The sequence below is a fragment of the Coniophora puteana genome (genome assembly GCF_000271625.1).
Source record: "Coniophora puteana RWD-64-598 SS2 unplaced genomic scaffold CONPUscaffold_3, whole genome shotgun sequence".
Classification (NCBI taxonomy): domain Eukaryota; kingdom Fungi; phylum Basidiomycota; class Agaricomycetes; order Boletales; family Coniophoraceae; genus Coniophora; species Coniophora puteana.
Window position 1 is genome coordinate 2936221 of NW_006913055.1, and position 19797 is coordinate 2956017.

The 19797-nt window shown below is 53.0% G+C and overlaps 7 protein-coding genes across 7 annotated transcripts; 4 read left to right on the plus strand and 3 right to left on the minus strand.

Annotated features, from left to right (window-relative positions):
- Positions 1-920: 920 nt before the first annotated feature.
- CONPUDRAFT_120493 (MFS transporter) lies at positions 921-3447 on the minus strand (the record flags this gene model as incomplete). The annotated part of the gene is made up of 14 exons (XM_007768010.1): positions 3113-3447; positions 2953-3060; positions 2891-2899; positions 2746-2834; positions 2645-2688; positions 2514-2589; positions 2399-2454; positions 2316-2346; positions 2166-2261; positions 1823-2109; positions 1612-1758; positions 1239-1539; positions 1160-1180; positions 921-1103 (listed from the first exon to the last, which is right to left on the minus strand). Exons 1-14 carry the CDS (start codon positions 3315-3317, stop codon positions 921-923), a joined length of 1653 nt encoding a protein of 550 aa, XP_007766200.1. The 5' UTR covers positions 3318-3447.
- A 788-nt stretch (positions 3448-4235) lies between these two features.
- On the plus strand, positions 4236-7158 carry CONPUDRAFT_135900 (uncharacterized protein). Its single transcript, XM_007768011.1, has 12 exons — positions 4236-4479; positions 4531-4745; positions 4799-5109; positions 5160-5358; positions 5423-5546; positions 5603-5676; positions 5738-6073; positions 6143-6267; positions 6376-6521; positions 6619-6743; positions 6811-6825; positions 6880-7158. Exons 1-12 carry the CDS (start codon positions 4284-4286, stop codon positions 7135-7137), a joined length of 2124 nt encoding a protein of 707 aa, XP_007766201.1. The 5' UTR covers positions 4236-4283; the 3' UTR covers positions 7138-7158.
- Positions 7159-7425: 267 nt separating this feature from the next.
- On the plus strand, positions 7426-8596 carry CONPUDRAFT_49932 (uncharacterized protein; the record flags this gene model as incomplete). The annotated part of the gene is made up of 4 exons (XM_007767078.1): positions 7426-7895; positions 7955-8153; positions 8209-8308; positions 8376-8596. 4 exons carry the CDS (start codon positions 7426-7428, stop codon positions 8594-8596), a joined length of 990 nt encoding a protein of 329 aa, XP_007765268.1.
- Positions 8597-8974: 378 nt separating this feature from the next.
- CONPUDRAFT_49867 (uncharacterized protein) lies at positions 8975-9373 on the plus strand (the record flags this gene model as incomplete). The annotated part of the gene is made up of 1 exon (XM_007767072.1): positions 8975-9373. A coding segment is annotated over one exon (399 nt), but the record flags the coding sequence as incomplete, so codon positions are not given.
- Positions 9374-12394: 3021 nt separating this feature from the next.
- Positions 12395-14651, minus strand: CONPUDRAFT_80811 (cytochrome P450). The gene is made up of 12 exons (XM_007767335.1): positions 14429-14651; positions 14239-14368; positions 13996-14184; positions 13797-13948; positions 13636-13745; positions 13463-13583; positions 13387-13400; positions 13146-13335; positions 13034-13090; positions 12957-12981; positions 12638-12904; positions 12395-12577 (listed from the first exon to the last, which is right to left on the minus strand). The coding sequence occupies exons 1-12, from the start codon at positions 14643-14645 to the stop codon at positions 12502-12504; spliced, it is 1548 nt and encodes a 515-aa protein (XP_007765525.1). The 5' UTR covers positions 14646-14651; the 3' UTR covers positions 12395-12501.
- Positions 14652-15841: 1190 nt separating this feature from the next.
- CONPUDRAFT_51288 (uncharacterized protein) lies at positions 15842-18961 on the plus strand (the record flags this gene model as incomplete). Its single annotated transcript, XM_007767159.1, has 3 exons — positions 15842-17834; positions 17882-18555; positions 18605-18961. The coding sequence occupies 3 exons, from the start codon at positions 15842-15844 to the stop codon at positions 18959-18961; spliced, it is 3024 nt and encodes a 1007-aa protein (XP_007765349.1).
- A 115-nt stretch (positions 18962-19076) lies between these two features.
- CONPUDRAFT_151543 (uncharacterized protein) lies at positions 19077-19720 on the minus strand (the record flags this gene model as incomplete). Its single annotated transcript, XM_007768012.1, has 3 exons — positions 19077-19217; positions 19268-19477; positions 19529-19720. The coding sequence occupies 3 exons, from the start codon at positions 19718-19720 to the stop codon at positions 19077-19079; spliced, it is 543 nt and encodes a 180-aa protein (XP_007766202.1).
- Between the last annotated feature and the right edge of the window lie 77 nt (positions 19721-19797).

Here is a 19797-nt window from a genome sequence, read left to right on the forward strand (position 1 = left end):
CGGTTTCATGAAGGGTTCTAGCACTGTAGTTTGTCTTCGCAGCAGCTGAGAAAGGAGAGTTTATTGTGTCCTGTGCCATCGGTGTGAATACGACTAAAAGTGGGAGTGGTAGAGCCGTAGTAGGAAGAGACATACAGAGACATCAGATGCAAGCGCAGGAAGCTATGTCAGAATGCCGCGTCAGCATGGAAGAGGGGATGGGACCCAGCACTTACAAGCTTCCCAATAGCCTTCAGAGCCCCAGACCCGCTCTTGAGACAGGAAACAGTCTCATCTAGATAGGCTTCCATGGACCGCTTTGACGTGGATGTAAAAAGTAAAGGTTGAGTAAAGGTCAACAATGTCGGCGCGTAACATGATGCATGATGGTGTCGCCGCGTCGCTTCTTACGTGACTCGATCTCACGGGACCGAGTCCCGCTTAGTGGTTCCGTAGCCATCTTGAGTTTAAAAAGACACATGTCCTCAACAACCACGAAGTACTTATCAGGATCGTATGGACAGTCTCATAGTATTACAATTACCGAAGTGGTATTTACCTATCACAAAATAATAAAAGACAGGGCTATAACCGAGGCAGTCGGCATGATACTATGAAACTTCTATCATCAGGTGAAGGTTAGGAGGTCTAAGAGCGTAGCACGCACAATATTGTCTGTGCTTCTCGAAGTCTCAACAGAATTCCCGACCTCTGGCGTTGCTCCTTCAAGAAACATCGCCACTGTTTCTGAAGATGAAGATGATGATGCACATGGTAGTGATGTGAGTGAGCCGAGGAAGGCTGTTATGCATGGGATTTTATCTTGTCATCATTCTCACGCTCCGAGATGATCGACTGATTGGTCGTTCGACCATCTGAGCTTCTAAAACTCTTCAACGCAATGGCCACAGGACTTATGCACGTCTCTCTATTCTCTGAAGTTAATGAGCAACAGTACCCCCCTGCTCCACATACGCCCAATACTGTCCGGCACTGCGCCTCCGCCAGCCCTTGCCCCACCGCATCACACCCAGAAAGGTCATGTTGATGCCCATCCCAACGAACGCGGCGCAAATGAACGTATTCTGCAGGCCCATGCCGAGCCATGGGTTGATGCCGTATCCCTGTTATCCGACGTGAGTTCGATCATAATGCTGTGGGAGAGGAGAAGATAACATACGATCGCAAAAGACAGCGTATTCTGTCGAGAGCAGCATACATTTCAGCCCCATTCCGTCGACCACGAATCCAGAACATACCCGAACAATAATAACAGCCATCATCACCTCGCCCGCCATCTCGCGGTACGCATCGAGCGCGTACCCGATGCTCAGCGCGCTGCCTACGCCCGTGCTGCACGAGATCATGCCCATGCCCACGACGAGCGCGGGCCACGCCGCGCCGTGCGCGGCGCCGACGCCCCACAGGATGAGCGAGGCGGGGCACAGGAGGAGGCAGACGGACATGAGCCAGAGGCGGTCTTCGGGCTCGCGCACGCCGGCTTTGCGCCGTGCGTAGAGGAGGGAGAAGAGGTCGCCGATGTAGCCGCTGTAGAACGTTCTGCAAAGACGCACGGGGGAATGTGAGTTAAATGTAAGGCAAGGCAAGGCAAGGGACGAGGAGAAGACGTACCCGATGAGCATCCCGACGAGCGGCCCAAGATACGCGAGACCGACGAAGCTCGCGCGGAAGTTATACGGCGCGGCGCTGAGGATGAGCGAGCACGTCGCGTTGAGGACGTTGTACCACACGAGACAGGTCCCGTACTCGAAGCCGGCCCTGTCCCCACGCCCATGGTCAGCGGATGCACGCAGCTTCGGCTGACCAAAACTGCGAAACTGACCAGAAAACCACCGGGAAACGCAGTAGCGCAATGGGGCGCCACGTCATCGTCAGGAGCAGGTCGTTTGAGCCGAAGCGTTTGTTGAATATGGCGAGGCGGGAGAGGTAGGTCGAGGGTGTCCCGGTGAGGTGAGATAGTTCGTCGGACCGCTCGTGGACGCTGATAACTGCAGGGCTAGCGGACGGGATCTTTACATCCTGAAGGCCTTTGCTATCTTCGGACGGCGAAGACGAACGCTTCTCATCCGAGACATTGCTGTCTTTTTCTTGTGAGCGTGTATAGTTGGTCTACAGGATGAAGTGATGAGTGCCACAACGAACAAACATACGATGTATACGCTCACCTCTTCCATCAGGAAGAACAGAAGAACGAATGATACCGCGTTGATAATGGCTGCCCAATACATCACCCAATTCCAGCCTTGTCCGTCGTAGATGAACTACCGTTTGTGTTCAGCTAGAGCAAACTCAACACAGCACAAGACTGTACCTACACCGGAGATCATAGGCGCAAAGTAATTTGATCTGTGCGAGATAATTTGAACACATTGACCAGCGTTCAAGTCAAAAATCTCACCCGAAGAGAAACAAGGTATACATTCCAATATACCGTCCTCGCTCGTGTGTGAAGAACTGTCTCGCAACGAGCCTTCAGCATGATATTGGCAAAAAAGAAGAGACGCACGACGTACGATATCCGAGATGCTGACTTCACACAAGCTTTCGACTGGTGTACACACCAGACCTTGTACGATGTGACTGGCAATCCTGACGTATCGGTCGTCAAAAGAAATGCACAGATGTGATCCAAATGGGAACGTACCACTGGCCCTGAGACTTGATGTAAGGCGTCCACATGCATACTGCCTGAAGCACCATCCGCGTCAGAACGACGACAAAGACGGGGACGAGTAGGGGCTTTACGATGTTTCCGAGGACGGATAGGAGGTATACTCCTCGCTTGCCGAATGTCAGGGCAAGTGGCTGATTTATCAGTGCGCCCCATCCTAGCACTGCGGAGGGGGAAAAGATCAGGCAATAAGCTAGGTCGTGACGGCGGTGCACCTACACAGGAACGCTGGTGAACGCAGGTGTAAGTCAGAATGTTTTGATCGAGGAAATATGACACACTGTATCCGGTACCCTGATTCAACGTGGCCAGCGGAATGCCGGTGTCGTCCGAGATGGGTTCGAGGATGGAGTAGAACACGGTCGTCCCAATACCGATGGCCGTCGTGTCTACCCAGCCTCAGCGAACTTGGGACACAAGCGAAAGATTGAAAAAGCTCACACAGCATGACGCATGCGACCTGAAGAATCTTCCGTCGTCTACTCCAGTTCAGCGGGTCGTTAACGTCCCGCGACGGTGGAGGGTTGAGGACGATCTCCGACTCTTCGCGGTTGGAGCTCTTGTGCAGATGCGGCGCGTCAGACTGGTGCTGAACGTCGACCAGATATACAGAGCCTGGAATCGGAAGCGCCGTCGAGTCCGTCATTGTGACCTGGAAGCGACTGAGCGAGGGGAAGTGGGCGACAGGAGAGAGCGGATACGCGCTGCTGCAGAGCTAGGACGCGTTGCGATAAGGCTTTAGGCATGCGTAGATATCTTTAGCAGCGTTGCGGAACAGAGGCGGCCCTCGGCGCTCTGTTATCTATCGCGCAGAGTTTATTTCGTGTGCTCCAGTGTGAGAGATGATGTGCGGATGGCACGGCGTCCGTACCAGCGAGCGTTCCGCGTCCTGGGAAGGCTGAACATTCGGCTGATTGGCTCGAGTGCTAGCAGGGCGTCACCTGGTCAATTTTGTGCAGTTGTCTACTTCAGTAAACTAGACCACTCACGAGAAATATAACGGCTTGACGGGGTTTTTTTTCGGCTGAAGAAAGCAGACCATTGAAGAAGACGTCTTTAGCAGCGCTGTGCAACACTGCCCAGAGGCGAATCTGGGGACTCTGATATCGCCCAGCGCTTAGTTATTGTGCAGGCAGCACCGTGGAGTGGGCGCGGGACCACAACCGAGTGAACGGCATCACAGTGACCTCGTGATGATTCCGCATGCTGACGAGGTTTTTGTAAGTTTGGTGGCGATCCTCAGGTGCTAGAAGGCGCCACTTAAGTACTCTTCTGCTTGCTTAGAGAGTGCAATGTCATATTTGAGTCTCCGATGGAGCGTTTGGCAAGGGCTACCTACGGAGCAGAATAGTGGCGGTGAGTGAGAGTAAGTAGTAGACCTGCACGTTCACAACTTTGCTGCAATGGACGTGGTAGATGAAAAGGTCGAGGGATCCACAGAGGCGGTGTTGATCGAGACTCCCGAGATTGCCTGTGTACATCGAGAAGGAACCTTTCCATATGGGGGCGGCGCAGGTTCTTGACAGGCAGCGGCTCAGTGCATGACATTGACAGTCGCCACAATGACAAACCCTCGTCGTCGTCCCCTTCCACATGCCAGCACCCAACGAACATGGCGCACAACTACCCTCCAGACTATGAACCCGCCCAGCTTCACGCGATGCAGCCCAACAGGCGCCAAGAACCATCCAAGGACTCGGATCTGACGGAGAGCGCGTTCTGGTGGACCAAAGATGACTGGACAACGGGCGAGGGTGGCGAGGACAGGACGGACTTTGTGCCTTTGGTGCCGAATCGTGCGTCGAATCGTACGTCGCTCCCCCGAGCCATTAATGCCCAGTTCTGACGCGCAACGGAAGGAAGAAACTCCTTTATCAAAGTCACGAAACAGAATCACAGATTGTACATCATCGAATACTACCTCTGCTTCACCCTCCACTTTGTCCTAGTCGCGATGCACATCGCCTTTCTCGCTGCTGGCGCTGTCGGCGCTGTCGACCACGTCATCGTCGAGAGCGAGCACTACCATCGCTACTCTACCGTCCTCGCCATTGTACCACAAGCTATCGCGACGGTGAGCTCCCATGTTCCAATACAGCCGACCACGCGTCCCTTAGCTCAGAGAAGCTCATCGCAGCAGCTCTCGTATACACCACCCAACGCCTCGCGACCCGCCGCGCGTTCAAGCAGCGCCAGACGCTCACCGCGCTGCACGACCAGATGTCCGCCTGGGCCGGCCTAGGCTCCGCCGTTATATCGCTGTTCAACCAGTTCGACCTCGCAGCCGCCATCCTGGGAACGGGCACCATCGTTTCCTATCTTACGCTCATTGCCATCATACATATCACGACGCCGACGCTCATCGGCCTGGAGCCGACTCAGATCGCCGTGAACACCACGATCGGCTCGACGCTGGGCACGCCAAATCTCACCTCATTGTAAGCACCAGCAGCATTCAAAAGGGCGATCTGATAAACGCGTGTATTAGTATATCGTGGGCAGAGCCCAACTCAGACAACCCGGACGAGCTCATCAAGGTCATCTCGCCCCTGATCGCCGTCCTCGGTGGCGGTGGCGTGCACAGCGACAGTCTGGTGATCACCGGGGTCGCCAATGGGACGCTATACGATGTGGTCGATATAAACAACGCGACTCAGCCGATTACCGTCAACGCGACGGCGTTCAATGCAAGTTTTCCTCCGAGTTAAACGGTGAAATGTGAGCAGCTGACCGGGAAGGGGCTTCGTCTAGGTGTCGTGCGGGTACATGACGGACTTTACTGTTCAGGCGAGGGCGGCGACTGCTGCGGATCTGCCGACGTTCAATATCTCGAATCCGCAGGTGAAGTGGACGGGGCTGACGATGGGTGACCTTGGTGAGCCCTGCGTTTTCTCGTTTCCAGCATTGATTAACACCCTCTCGTATATACAGCCCCGAGCTCGCTCCGCGAAATGTCATCGACCGGTGCCCTGCTGAACACATCATCGCACCAGCTCGTCCGACCCGTACGTTCTCCCTTCTCACCACCACACACACGCGCGTTAATACTTATTTCCGCACCCAAAGTCTCCATATACCGTCCTCGTCAGCACCACCAACTTCACCGACTCCTCCGGCTCACCGGGGCCCGGCGTCGTCTCCCTCGGCGGGACATACATGTACCCAGACGCGACGCAGGACTGGCAGCGCGTGTGGGCGCTGCAGATGATCGGGTGCGCGCTTGATGTGCAGCACGCGATGGTCGATGTTGATCCTGCGACGCGCACGCTGGTGGACTCGGGTAGTGGTGCAGGTGGGAATTGGGCGGCGCAGATGCAGAAGAACAGCTCGGTGTGGAGGGAGTGGGTGCCGCCTGGGGCGAGGAATGGGAGTAGCGAGGTGGATCAGGCTATGCTGGATTTGGTGGGTTGTTCTTCAAGCGGGATGGCGTTTCTGACTTGGTGAGGCTGATGTATACGGGCCATAAAACAGTGGTCGTTTGTATTTCAGGCGGCGTCGTTGACGGCGTACGATGCGGGCGTGGCGTGTTGCACGCCTGCGGGGTATCCGAGTCCGACGGCCAGCAATCAGACGGCGAAGTTGAACGTGGTTGAGCAGTGCGTCCTCCGCATCCACTCTTTCTCCTGTCCCTGTCCCTGTCCCTATCCCTACCCATGCGACCATGCATGTATCCACGTGTGGCGACTCTGAGTGAGAACACGTAGATACCTCGCGCTGAACCTGGGCCTGTACCCGGTGACGGACGGCAAGCGCGACGTGTCCCCGGGCATGTATCCGCCGCCGCCTGCGCTCACGCTGCATGAGCTGGAGAATGCGATGGCGGGTGTGACGGCTGCTGCTTTTTATTCTGGTGGGTTTCCTGGTTCTCTGTTGGTTTCATGGATAGTGGATGATTTAGCTGATGCGGTGCGATGCGGTATGACGTGGTATGATTTGGCGGGCGGCAGCACTGCACTCGCAGCCAAACGCGCTGGACGACACGATTATGCTCCCGAGCCAGTCAGCCTCCATTGGCGCGGTGATGAGCGGGGTGAGCGAGATGACGTATATGACTGCTGCGTCGCGGTTGCACGTGAGTTTTGTCCTCTTTGTTGTCTCTAATGCCGTGCGATCTGACGATACATGTGTCTCTATGAAAGCTCAACATCCCAAACGTACGTCCCCCCTTTACCTTCATGCCACAGTAAAAACCTCACGCGGTGCTGTAGATCGGCATCGGCCTCGCCGCCTCGACGCTCCTCCTCGCGCTCGCGATCACGCTCGTGCGCAACCCGGACGGACCGGAGCCGCTCGTGGCTGGCGCGGGCATTCTGCAGACGATATGGCTGTCTCAAGGGAATCCGGCGTTTCGGGAGCGCGTCGCGCGGGTGGAGGAGCCGACGCTGGAGCAGCTGCGCGGGGCGGGGATGGATGTGGTTCGGTTTGGGAGGGTGGGTGGTGAGGGGGAGGGGTGGGTGGGGCGGTAGGTGGGGATGAGGGAGGTGGTGTGGATTTTTATTGAATTGTATATCTTTGGTGAGTGGTTCTTCTGTTGGGTGATGGTGTGCTGACGATGTGTGTGGTGTTTAGGTCTTTGCTTGTATCTATCGCTCTTTGTAGTCGCAGTTGCAATTTGGTCTAATATGTTGCTTGTATGCTGCCGCATTGGCATGTAAGATTATGATTCAAACCATGCATGCATCAGTGTGAGCTGATGCCTCAACCCTCCCGTCCCGTCGCTCTCTTGCGCACTAGTTCCTCTCTCCCTTTTCCTGATGATACTCCCCGTACTCTTAGCCCTCGCCCTGCTTCCTCGCGCCCACAGCGCATGGGTCGGCGCCGGCTCCAGCTGCATGCTCAACGCGACCCGGCTCGACTCCTCAGACCACCGCCTAATGACACACTGCGACTCCACCACATACTGCGCCGCCGCCAACACCACCACCACCACCGCCTCTTCTCCAAGTGGCAGCGGCGACCCGGGCGTGGGCACGTGCGTGCCGCGCAAGTGCCGCAGTGACGAGTTCCCGTTCGGGTACGCGGTGAACGCGAGCGGCGCGCAGCTGCCGCCGCTGTGCACGCCGCGCACGGAGTTTTGTCCGGATGACGGGGGCGGGTGTCGGGAGGTGATGGGGGTGGGGTCGGTGTGTCAGTTGGATCGGGACGAGCAGTGTGCGGCGCAGCCGGGGGTGAACTTGGGCGGGTCTGGAGGGACGGGGTCGGTGTGTTTGTCGGAGAAGTGCATGTGAGTCCGGTTTGTGCGTAGATGTTTCCTCGGAAATTGATACATTTTTGCGGGCATAGGTATAAGAACGCTACGGCTGGAGCGTCGTGCGCCCTCGAGAACACGACTTATGTCGAGGACTCTGTTAGTGGAAGCGTTACGCTCAATATCCTGCGGGACAACTGCCGGCTCGGGTTGTACTGCTCTCCGTGGGGATATGCGTGCAATCGCGTGCTCGACGTCGGAGCGCCCTGCTCGTTCGACAATCAATGCCAGTCGGTGAGATTCTCTAACACTGCGAGCTGGAAATTATGTGTGCTGATTTGTTGGGAAGCATAACTGTGGTAACAGCGGAACGTGTGAGAACGCACCCGGCGGTCCTGTAGCGGTGCCGGCGTGGCAGTATATCGTGACGGTGATGCTCATTGTCGCTGGTGCGCCGTCTTCTTCCGTTTAATATCTTCTTCCGCAATGGCTGTTTGACTCGTAACTGTGATACAGTTCTCGTCGCTACGTGCCTCTGCCTTATTCTTCTGCACAAGCGTCACCGCATGGAGCGCGAAAGGGAGGTCCGAGAGTGGTTTTATGAGCAGCTCAGTCTCAGGCAGTGTATTATCGCGCTGCACGCCTCGGCTATGGGAGTCGTTGATGAGAAGGGCGGGGAGAAGGAAGAGGCTGAAGGGTTTTTGAATGACCCGGATAATGCTATGCGTCAGATATGAGTGCTTTGTGTGTTGTATACCGAGTCGACGAGAAATTATACCGACTCATCAACGAGAAAATAGCTTGATAATAGCTGGCGTGAGATATGTTGACGTAAACAAAGCAGTCATCCAGGCGCCGCGCGGCACTCGTGTCTTGAACGTTAAATCAGACCTACAAATTATGGCTTTCATCGTCGAAGATTATTTCCCAGAGATACATAGTACATCTGCAACTCTCCAAGCCATATCAAAGCTTGTGGGTGTCAAAACGTCTTTGCCGTGCTATCTGCAGTTTCTGACACTACGCATAGCTCCCCGAACTTGCACGCGATGTTCATGTACGTCCAAGACTTTTATATTTTCATTATATGTTGCTCACATGGTACTCAGAGTACCATGAGCACCCCTTACGCTCATTATTCAAAAACGAATTACAGTGTTGGGACCGACGAGGAGAAAGGCGGAATCAATCTCTTGATTTCCGCCATATCGCTGATGATGGGCGATATAAGGGCGATCTCTGCGACGCTCACTCACCTTTACAAATCGTTGACTCGGTCTCACAAAGCTCATCTCCGACTCATTTCCTCTGTAGGTAGGATCCCTCCGGAGCTCTTATCCGATATCTTCATCCTTAGCGGCACCGCGGAGGCTGCTCATCTACCTCCGCATGAGGCTTCCATACCCTACTTTCACCATCACAGTAAAGTCAAACTCAGTGCATCCGGGCGTCTTAATGTTGCCCAAGTCTGCCGTCGATGGAGGAATATCGCGCTAGGGACTCCGAAGCTATGGAATAGGATCATCATTTCTTCCGTGGACAAGAACCCATGGAGCTTCAAGGCCAAACCTCTGCTGACCTCGCTTCCATTTCCTTTAGACCTGACTCAAAAGGCAGGAGGCTTCCCCATTTTCCTTACCCTAGACCTGCGGGTGGCTAGCTTAGGTCATGACCCCAACATCGACTACCTACCGATAAACCCCGCAAGCAGTGGTGTGCGGGCCATTGATGTCGTGCAGCCGCAATTACCAAGCAACCTTGTGGAGCTATTCCAGTGGCTCTCTCAGTTCGACAAGCTCACCCACCTCGTCCTTGATGACGTCGGGATCGACGTCCGATATGATACCGATGACTGGCCTCCCGCTGGCGCACCCTCCGAGTTCCTTGACCGCCTCACACATCTTCATATACGAACCGAATATGTCTATCAGATAGAGTCGTTCTTCGAGATTCGTACGTGGACCAACCTGCGCTCATTGACCATCGACATGTACGGAGACAGTGACGTCAGCTGGTTAAGCATGCGAGCTATCTTTGACCACATACCAAACCTCGCCGAGCTGTGGATCGCCGAGGAAGTGGTTGAGCCGAACCTGAGCTGGAGCACCCTTCGTATCAATACCGATAAGCTGCGACTGTTCGCGCTCGTCGTCAACCCAAAGTGGCTCGCCGAAGACGACTACGAGATGGATCAGCTCTTCGGCTGTCTTACCTTCCCTGCTCTCACCGATCTCATCGTGACCAGCCCGCTGGAAGGCAAAGTTGCCTTCTTATGGGAGTTCCTCATTCGCTCCCAATGCCATCTCACCAGTCTAACATTCACGGACGTCTCTGACCACGACCTCGCAAATGCCGAGTCAAGTTTGATTCATCAAGCTGGTATTGGATTGGCAGAGGAGTTTCGTATCCCATCCGTCGCGTATGTGCGTAGTTTGAAGGATGCAAAGGTATTCAGAGAGTCGAAAGATAGGTGGTATGGCTTTGACGTTATGATATAACTCTTGTTTTCATCAAGTATGTCGATTGCTGTATATTCTGTGAATGCAATGTTAGCATACGATCTTAACAACTTTGAAGTCTATGGCTTTCACAATTTTGATCCCAAAATATTTGAGGATTTACCTTACACGATGCTGGGATGGTTTTCGTGCGTCCCATTCATTGCGAGTCACAGGAGCATTGCGACTTGGTTCGGATTGGTTCGAATACAGGAAGCGTGAGAAAGTTTATAAGGCACGTCCGTCAACGCGTTACCTGCGTTCCAGTAGGATCGATATCGACTAAGCCGATCTCCTCAGCATGGAACACAGCTCAAGTCCTACTTCCAACTCCCAGAATGCACCTATCAACCATACTGAGAGTGAAACTGAGATACAAGCTCAGATAACATCGATGTCAAAGAACCACAGCTCCTCCACGGCTTTGGAAGCTATCAAAAACTTCGTACGTGCTTCATCTCTGTGACGTAATTGGGTGATCTGACAAGCAGTCCAGTTGCCAAGCTTATGCTCAGACGTCTTCGTGTGTTCTAGAAGCACCACATGCCTGCATACATGACTGACTGATGACTAGGATGTTGTCAACGCTCGGGACGCAGCGTCAGCGCACACGGGCCACAGTGTCGATGTCGTAGATGATATCAAGAATGACAGATCGTTTCATCCAGCCATACATCCAGCGGTAGCACCAATGAGGAAAGACATAAAGGCGGTATTGAAAGTTCTCTCCGAGCTATCCAAAGTGCTGGATAGCGCGGCCGCTTCTCAATCCAGACTTCCCTCCCCCGCCCATCGTCTCCCTCCCGAACTCCTGTCCTACATATTTTTGCTCAGCTCTACTCGGCCTATCGAACTTTCTCCCTCAGGTCGTGCGCCATACTTTCATCGCGATGAGAGGATGTACACCAACGAGACCGGCTACTCCAAAGTAGCTCAAGTCTGTCGCAGATGGAGAGACATCGCGCTGAACACCCCCAAACTATGGACCATGGTTGACATTCATCGCACGTCTGCAGTGTCTCATTGTCGACTCCCAATAAAAGCGCTCCGAATCCCGCTAAAGCCACTTGAACGAAGCGGTCCCTATCCTGTATTCATATTTTGTGACCTTTGGGCATCAAGTTTTGTCGAAGGACCAGACCTTGACGAAGACGCAACCGTTACACACCTACCCGTGCACCCTGTCTGCAACCAGGTGAGGGGCGTTCACGCTCACGCTGTGAGTCCGCCCCTGGTGTCTCTGCCGGTCTGTTTCCCGTGGATCACGCAATTCAAGAATCTAACTCATCTCTACCTCGAGAACCTTGGACTTGGCGGCTCGACCGCCTTGCCTGACTCCTGTGTACCCTTTGACACTCTCCGACGTCTAACACACCTTCACATACACACGGCTTACATTTCCGTGGTAGATGCTATCCTCACACTTCCTACGTGGGAAAATCTCGTCTCGCTCACAATCGATATGAAAGACAACGACGACTCTTTTGATGCTCTGGACCACATCTTTGCCCAGGCTCCCAACCTTGTAGAGCTATGGGTTTCAGAGGATGTTATCGATAGTATAGATTGGCATCCTGCTCGAATCACGTCTCAAAGATTGCGATTATTCTCACTTGTGGTGGACCCTTATTGGCTTGACGAAGCTCCCGAACACTTTAATATTGGGCCTGTCTTTGATTCCCTTACGTTCCCCGCCCTATCCGACCTTGTCGTCACCATCCCTATAGATGGAAATCTCGACTTCTTGCGGCGCTTCATAGCTCGCTCAGGGTGTCGGTTGTCAAGTCTCACATACACCGAGGTTTTCGATGAAGTTTTCGGCGACCCAGATTCAAGCTTTATTCGTGGCGTCGGTGTTAGCCTAGGGGAAGAATTTGGCATTCCGTCTGTGGAGTTCACATACAATCTGAAGGAGACGCGGATTTATCAGAAGGCAAAGGACAGATGGTACTGCCTGGATTAGGTTTTAAAGCTCATCCCGACGAGTGTATAATGGTAGATACACGTTCAATGTACGAATACCTTGTACTAGTACTTATAAGCCAGACTTCATTATCGTGAGGATAACTGAGTTTGTCATAAAGTCTTATTGCAGGAACGATGAAGACACAAATGAGGAATGCGTAGCGCGTGCTGAGAGCGTGTCACAGCTGTACTAGACGAGACATGTTCATCCCGGTAGAACTGGGTAAGATAGAGCAAGGAAATGGCTTCGGATATCTATGGTCGTGTCAGCAAGCCATTATTGCCTGAAAGCCTGACTGATGAATAAACACTCACGACGTTGAACCCGACGACCACTCTGGCACAAAGTCTATCTCGACACCGTTCGCATCTTTTGCCTTTTCGAAGCGAAAGATGGTGAGCATGGATGCGATCGCTGCCCAGAGCGAGGCACCGGCGAGATGTTTCCCTGGACAAATACGCCGACCAAACCCAAAGACAAAATCCATCGTGTCATCATTCAATGTTCCGTCATTCCTCAGAAAGCGTTCTGGAACAAAATCGGATGGCCGACGAAAACGGGTGTCATCCCGACAGATACCCCTGGGTGATAAAAGTAAGCATGGAACCGACAGTTGTCCCAGTCAGCATTCACCAGACGTTCACCATCACGGTAGTGCCTGCGTGATCCATCATTCAGAAGGATATCCCTATAAGAGACGAAATGCATACCTTTCGGTATGAAGTGATCCTCGTATATATCATCGTCGGTTGTGCTGTGAGGAATGCCTACGGATCCATGTGAGTCGGTTGAAGTGCGGGCGCTTTAAATTTGATCACCCACCCAGGGGAGCTACTGGATACCAACGCAGCGTCTCTCGTACAATGGCCTCTATGTACGGGAGAGATAACCTATCTTCGAATGTCGGCAGTCTATCATTCCCACAGGTACGAGTTATATCGGCGTAGGCACGTTTCTGCACGTCGGGATTCAATACCATCGCGAGCACAAAGACAAGGAGAGTTGAAGATGTCTGAACGTACAGCATTCAGACCCGTTCAACATGGACAATGATCTCGCTCACCGTCTCTGCTCCGGCTGCAGGTCCATCAACGATATCAGATAATAAGCTTCTAGCGGAAGCACTAAACGCTCTTTACCCGCAAATGCTGCACCGCAGACATCCTGAACCAGCTGCAAGCCGCCTGGATTACTCGATCGCGACTGCATAACATCGGTGACCCCTTGATAACCTACAGTCCATACTGATGAGTCTGGCTCCTGTGAACCTTATCAGCGTTATAGTCAACCAATTGCTCAAAACAGTACGAACGATTGTTTCTTCAAGATGATGGAAAGGTTCATCAGTGAATGCACTACAGCTTTCCCTGCAACTAGCGGCGTTCAAACTTCCACCGGGAAGGCATGGGGGTATGTATTTCACTGATACCTATTGTCAGCTATATCGGCGAGGGCAGAAACAGGTCCACTTACCGAATGGCAGGAATCCCACTAGGGCAGCCTTCTCCGGTGAGCCGGCCTGAACAAGAATATCGAGCGTACGATTGATCTTCTCAACCAGAGGGTCACGGACAGGTCGGGCCTGATAGCCATACAGAGCAGACATGATGATTGACGTTGAAAATCTGCTGCATATCAGCGATACCCCTCGTCGAAATAGCAGAAACTCTACGTTTGTATGTGGTCTTTATAGTCGGTAGGTGATTCCAAGATATTGGCTAGAAGCTGATGCGCCTTGCGTATCTGCATTGGACGATAGTCGCGCGCGGCCTCTGCTCGAAAATGATGGTGTAGAACTCGGCGGTGAGCACGCCATTCGTCCGTGTAGCCAATCGTGGTGGTTACAAAGCCGAATCCGTATCTGGCACGTATTAAGTCAATCTAAATCCGAAGGGAGAAAGAGCAGATAACGAACGGTTCGGTAGTTGGGAACCACATCCTCCCCGAGTACTTGCTCGACCTCCGGTCAAGAAGCTCCCGCGCTACCTCCTCGTCGTTTACCACGACAATATCAAGCCCGAGTAGACTGGTTCGAAAGATCTTGCCTGATAAGACCCCGCTGTGAACATTCTAAAGCTCAATCTTATGGGACTAATGACACTCACCATAAGTCTGACTCCACCTCTTATAGCTTAGCCAAGGCGCATTGACACTCAAGCCCCATACGTTCCCGAGAAGAGGCAAAGGTCTGGGTCCCGGGATGGTGCATCGTTCCCTCCCAGAATGGCGTGAGCGGCGAACGAGGAGCAGAGCCAAGGTTAAAGAAGCAACGGCGATCCCCGTTGCATAGGCAGGTTCGCGAAGGATACTTAGCATAGACATGATGACCAGAGAAAGGAAGAGAAGAGGCGTATCACCGTCATCGTGGTCTTCATGAGCTGGGAACCTGTTATCGGCAACATCGCCATCGGGCTCAATACGCGACATACGTGCATAGTCGCCGCTGTGCGCATGACCATGTACACCAAAGTGAAATGTGACCCACGTGCGCCGATGTTTTCTGTTCGTGGCATAGGCCACATCAGGTGATGGGGGTTCAGTCGACGTTTCCAATCCAATCCAATCCTGAGTCTTGGAAACATATCTTCAAGGCCAATTAAAGCCGTTTCGCGTGCTAACCCCCAGTGAAAACACCCTCTATTGGAATCGTTGTTCTTCTATCTAAATATGTACAATCTGCGGAATTCGATGACGACGTGACACTTTCGCACTTGTAATCATCAGTTCCGGAAGCCGATTTGTATCCGGCGACGACATTCTCGACTCGAGCGAAAATGAGCTCAACTTAGATTGGAGAATAGCTTAGATCTAATGTAGTCTACACTAGAAACAAAACCCACACGCGCATTTCATCTAAACGAGGCGGCCAAATTAAAGTAAGGCTACTCGACGCGGCTGAGTCAACCGAGCATCGCAAATACACTAAGTCCACGCGGCGCGCCTTCACTACACTTTGCCCTCCGAGTCACGATGCCGCGCGAGCTACCCCCGGTTAACGGTAATGACGATCGCGTCAAGCAAGGCCTGTACAAGCTCTGCTCATGCGATCGCTGTTGCGCCAAGAACCACGGCCAACCACTATATGTGGCCGTATCAACTTACTACGTTCACAATCCCACCAACGCTCGAACGTCGGGCCTGCCACAGGCCGCCAAGGATGCCCTTCGAGCAATGCACCAGGTCTTCCCCCGTGCAAGCGAACCTGTGGCTGGCCCATCTACAGGTCCGGGTTCGCGTTCTCGCTCGCCCTCACTTCACGCCAAGGAGGAGACACGCTCAAAGCGTGCTCGCGTTGAGGACGCTCCTGAAGATGATGATGATATCATTGAGTACAAGGTTGAAATGGAGGCGGAGGAGCTTGCACCAGGCGAAGTGGGCAGTGAGCAGGGGTCTGAGACACTGGCTGAGGTGCGTGTTCACTCCATCTCCCGCTATAACTCATCTTACATGCCATCATTGTCAGAGAGATGACCATACCATGACGCCGTTTCCCGAGGATGTGGACATGCACCTCGTCGATGTCACTGACGAGACTATGCTGCAAGTGCAGCTTGCACTGGTACGTTCAGATCACAGTATTTTTTACCGTACTAAAGACTGGGCAGGACACGTTCGAGTTTGAAGACATCCCCGAACAGGACACAGGTGCTAGTAATCCACTAGATGAGTTCGACCCCAACGAATTTGAAGAAGAGCTGTCGCCGCTGGGTGAGCTACACCAGGGAGACAACGAGGAAGCAACCAACGAGGAGACTACAGGCCCAGGGGGAGCTGGGGAGACAAACGATCAGGGGGAGTCGGGCAATTCGGATGAAAGACCACTCTCACCAGCGGTTGAAGAGCCTCCACCACCAGAGTCTACCACAAACTCCCGGACTCACGCAACAGCCAGCTATACCCGCCAAGAGGTGGATGCTATCCACCAAGCCACCGTTGTTGAGGATGTCAGACTAGCCCAACAATATATCCACCTGCTCAAAAATGCGTGTATTGATGATGCTCATCACCACCCCCTTTCTGCAACGGCTCGCGACAGACTTAGAAACCCACCTACCAGTCGCGTCAACCTCAAAGAAGAACAGGCTCTTCGCATATCACTTAGCTTTATTCTGGGAAATCCCACAGATGCGCAGTATGCGCGAGAGTGCCGGACGATTGAGAAAGAGATTGAAGGGCTCAAGTGCCTGAGCAAGGCCCAGGTAGAAGATGAGCTGGCGAAGTTGACCGGAGTGGAGGCAATGAGGTCGGATATGTGCCCTGGGACGTGCGTTGCTTTTACAGGCCCCCTTGATGAGCTCGAAAAGTGCCCGAAGTGCGGAGAAGAAAGGTATGAGCCACGTAAATCTGTTAAAGACGCTCTAGTACCACGCCGCACCTTCATCACAATGCCGCTTGCATTTCAGATACAGGCTCTCTGGCGACATGTTGACAGTGCCACTCGCATGCGCTGGCGGGACACAATAACTGAGCACATCCGAAACCAGCTCAGGGACGGTGACAAGAGCGTTCTCGATCAGTTTGATGATATCACAAAAGGACACGACTATCTTCGTGCATTTGACGAGGGCAAGATCCAATCTGGCGATACAGTCCTCATGTTTTCAATTGACGGAGCACAGCTCTACGCGTGCAAGCAGTCAGACTGCTGGATTTATATTTGGGTCTTATTCGACCAGTCCCCCGACCATCGATACAAGAAACAATATGTACTCCCAGGCGCTGTCATTCCAGGCCCCAACAAACCAAAGAACCTCGACTCTTTCCTTTTCCCCGGTCTTTTTCACCTCGCAGCTGTGCAGAACGAGGGTCTTGTCATCTTTGACGGCCTTGAGAATCGACTTCGGACAACGTATCTCTACTTATTCGTGGTTGTAGCAGACGGGCCGGGAATGGCCTTCATCACAGGGCTTGTGGGCCATCATGGTAAATATGGATGTCGCCTTTATTGCGGTTTTCCGGGTCGACATCCACCGCAAAAACCTCACTATTACCCCGCTTTGAAGAAGCCCCGAGGATACGATGTCGATGGGTGCATGCACCCCAGTATTCACGCAGAGGACCTTCCACGTGCTGGCTCGGGCAACTACCACGACAATCTTGAACACGTAGCTGGCGCTTCTGACTTGACTTCATACAGGAATCTTCGACTCGAGACCGGCATCGTAAAGCCCACTATATTCCTAGGACTCCCGCGTACACTTCCCATCCCCAAACTCTTTGGGTCCGACATCATGCATATCGCTGCACTGAATGTAGGCGATCTCTTTATTCCCTTATGGCGCGGCAAGTTCACCCACCATCGAACCGATGATCCGGACCAGTGGAAGTGGGCTGTGTTTGCAGATAAGGAACTTTGGGACCAACATGGTGACATTGTTCGTCTTTTGGCAACTTTTCTGCCAGGGTCATTTGACCGGCCACCTCGCGATATTGCCAAAAAACTCAATAGTGGATACAAGGCCTGGGAATGGCTGTTGTATCTCTATGGCCTTGGACCGGCTCTTTACTTTGGTACGTACTAATCCTTGTCCAATCAGTTTTGGACTTATGCGTGACAGGTATTTTACCCGATCCATACTACACCAATTTCTGCCGCCTTGTACGCGGGATCCGCTTACTTTCACAACATTCTATCAGCGCCGAACAAGTCCAAGAGGCAAGAACTCAGCTCAATAGCTTTGCTGACGAGTTTGAGAAGATATATGTTGAACGATTACCTGAGCGACTGCATTTCGTGCGGCCCTGGCTACACGCTGTCACCCACTTAGCCCGCGAGGTGGTACGCAAGGGACCTCCCTTGTGCGCCTCCCAGTGGACGATGGAACGGACGATCGGGGATCTTGGTCGCGAAATCCGATCACACACTCACCCATATGCCAACCTCGCCAATCGCGCTGTTCACCGTGCACGTGTGAACGCCATCAAGGTGCTCTATCCTGAGCTGGATGCCGACAACGAGGACAGCCAATCAAATGACAAGTTACCTGCTGCATCGCGTGATGTTGGTGATGGGTACATCATCTTAGCTCGCGTTGAGCGGTACCTGCGTCCGGTTGTACCACTGGAAACGCGCGCAATTTCGTCTGCTCTCCGAGAGCATGGCTTTATTGTCCAGGGCATACCCTCACTACAACGCCGTGCTCGTCTACGTCTACCAAACGGTCAAATTGCTAGGTCTGCGTGGAAGGAAGCCACAATGACCAAGGGTGTCCGACAATCTCGGAACGTGAAGGTAAGCAGCCGCTTTGCATTTTGTCTCTTCTCGCTAATTGTGGCCATAGATAATGATGCCACATAGTACAGAGCCTTCGTACGCGGAGGTTCGCTACTATTTCATTGCAAAAATCAACGATGTCACCATGGGCTTTGCCATGGTATCCTTATACGGCCGTCCTGACGTTCAGCTTCGTGACAAGTCCCTCAACAACATACATGCATGCCGATACCACGGAGACACTGCCCTCCGTGTCATCAATGTCAAGACTATTCAATCTGTTGTCGCAATGGTGCCTCATAAATTCCCCAATCACAACGAGATCCTCCACTTTGCGATGGAGAAGCCTGGACTCGATGTAGCCGTCTTTGGTGCCTTGGAGGACTTGATCTCATCGCAGTCTCTGCACACTGATTCGAACTAGTTTTCTCTATTGTATCATACACTCAATACACACATGCATGTGATCTACAGACAAACGGACAGTGGAGCAAGAAAGCAACTGAATAACAGCAATTGACAGCAAAGCAGACCCTTTTTTATGCGCGACGATAACGAGCCACACGAGGATGAGTCATAATGCGATTCACGCGACGATGGACAAAATTGGCCCATGCTGCTCGCTCAAATGCTGTATTCCCCTCCCCCTCCTCCTCGTCGAGGTGTTCACCCTCTTCAATCTGGGGGAGGGGTGAATATATGCATTACAAAGAGATATACAAAGACGTACCTCGGATAGAGTCAACTCTTGCTCAACTGCGAGCAGAGAGCGATGGTCCTCCATGTACCGGAGGCGCTGTCGCACGGGTAATGCATCCAGGTATTCCCTCTCACGCTTCCTGCGTGCTCGCCTGCGTTTGGATAATTCTTCGTCGGAGCTGTCAGTGTCGCTTTCCGGTTTGTTGCGCATGGAGGTATTAGCCTCGCTCGCAGGAGCTTCCTGGGAGTTGCGCCAGTGAGTAAATCACACGAGAGTCTGATTTAGACTCACCGTGATTGCAGTTGTGTCAGCGTTAGACGTCTCAAAGAGGACAGGGTTGTCCGAACTCTCGGACAAGGACGACAGCTCGGATGAACTGTCGTTAGCAGTTGACGTGGGCTTGGCAGATGTATCCGCTGCTTCGGCGCCTTGATCGAGATGCGATGTGCAGGGATGGGTCGGTATGATTTCGCTGGTGGACATTTTGGTCTGGTGTGTGGTCAGATATGAGCGCGAGTTTACCAAGGTCGTGCAGACAGATCATGTGATGACAAAATCAG

What these genes read in the sequence shown, in the direction of transcription:
- CONPUDRAFT_80811 (XM_007767335.1), bottom strand. Translation starts at nt 14,645, where the DNA reads ATGTCTATGCTAAGTATCCTTCGCGAACCTGCCTATGCAACGGGGATC. An exon ending in GAGGTGGAGTCAGACTTATG is followed by an intron (nt 14,369 to 14,428) that starts GTGAGTGTCATT and finishes GGGTCTTATCAG; the next exon opens with GCAAGATCTTTCGAACCAGT. An exon ending in GTATCCAGTAGCTCCCCTGG is followed by an intron (nt 13,091 to 13,145) that starts GTGGGTGATCAA and finishes ATGGATCCGTAG; the next exon opens with GCATTCCTCACAGCACAACC.
- CONPUDRAFT_135900 (XM_007768011.1), top strand. Translation starts at nt 4,284, where the DNA reads ATGGCGCACAACTACCCTCCAGACTATGAACCCGCCCAGCTTCACGCG. An exon ending in GCCGAATCGTGCGTCGAATC is followed by an intron (nt 4,480 to 4,530) that starts GTACGTCGCTCC and finishes GCGCAACGGAAG; the next exon opens with GAAGAAACTCCTTTATCAAA. An exon ending in ATCAGGCTATGCTGGATTTG is followed by an intron (nt 6,074 to 6,142) that starts GTGGGTTGTTCT and finishes GCCATAAAACAG; the next exon opens with TGGTCGTTTGTATTTCAGGC.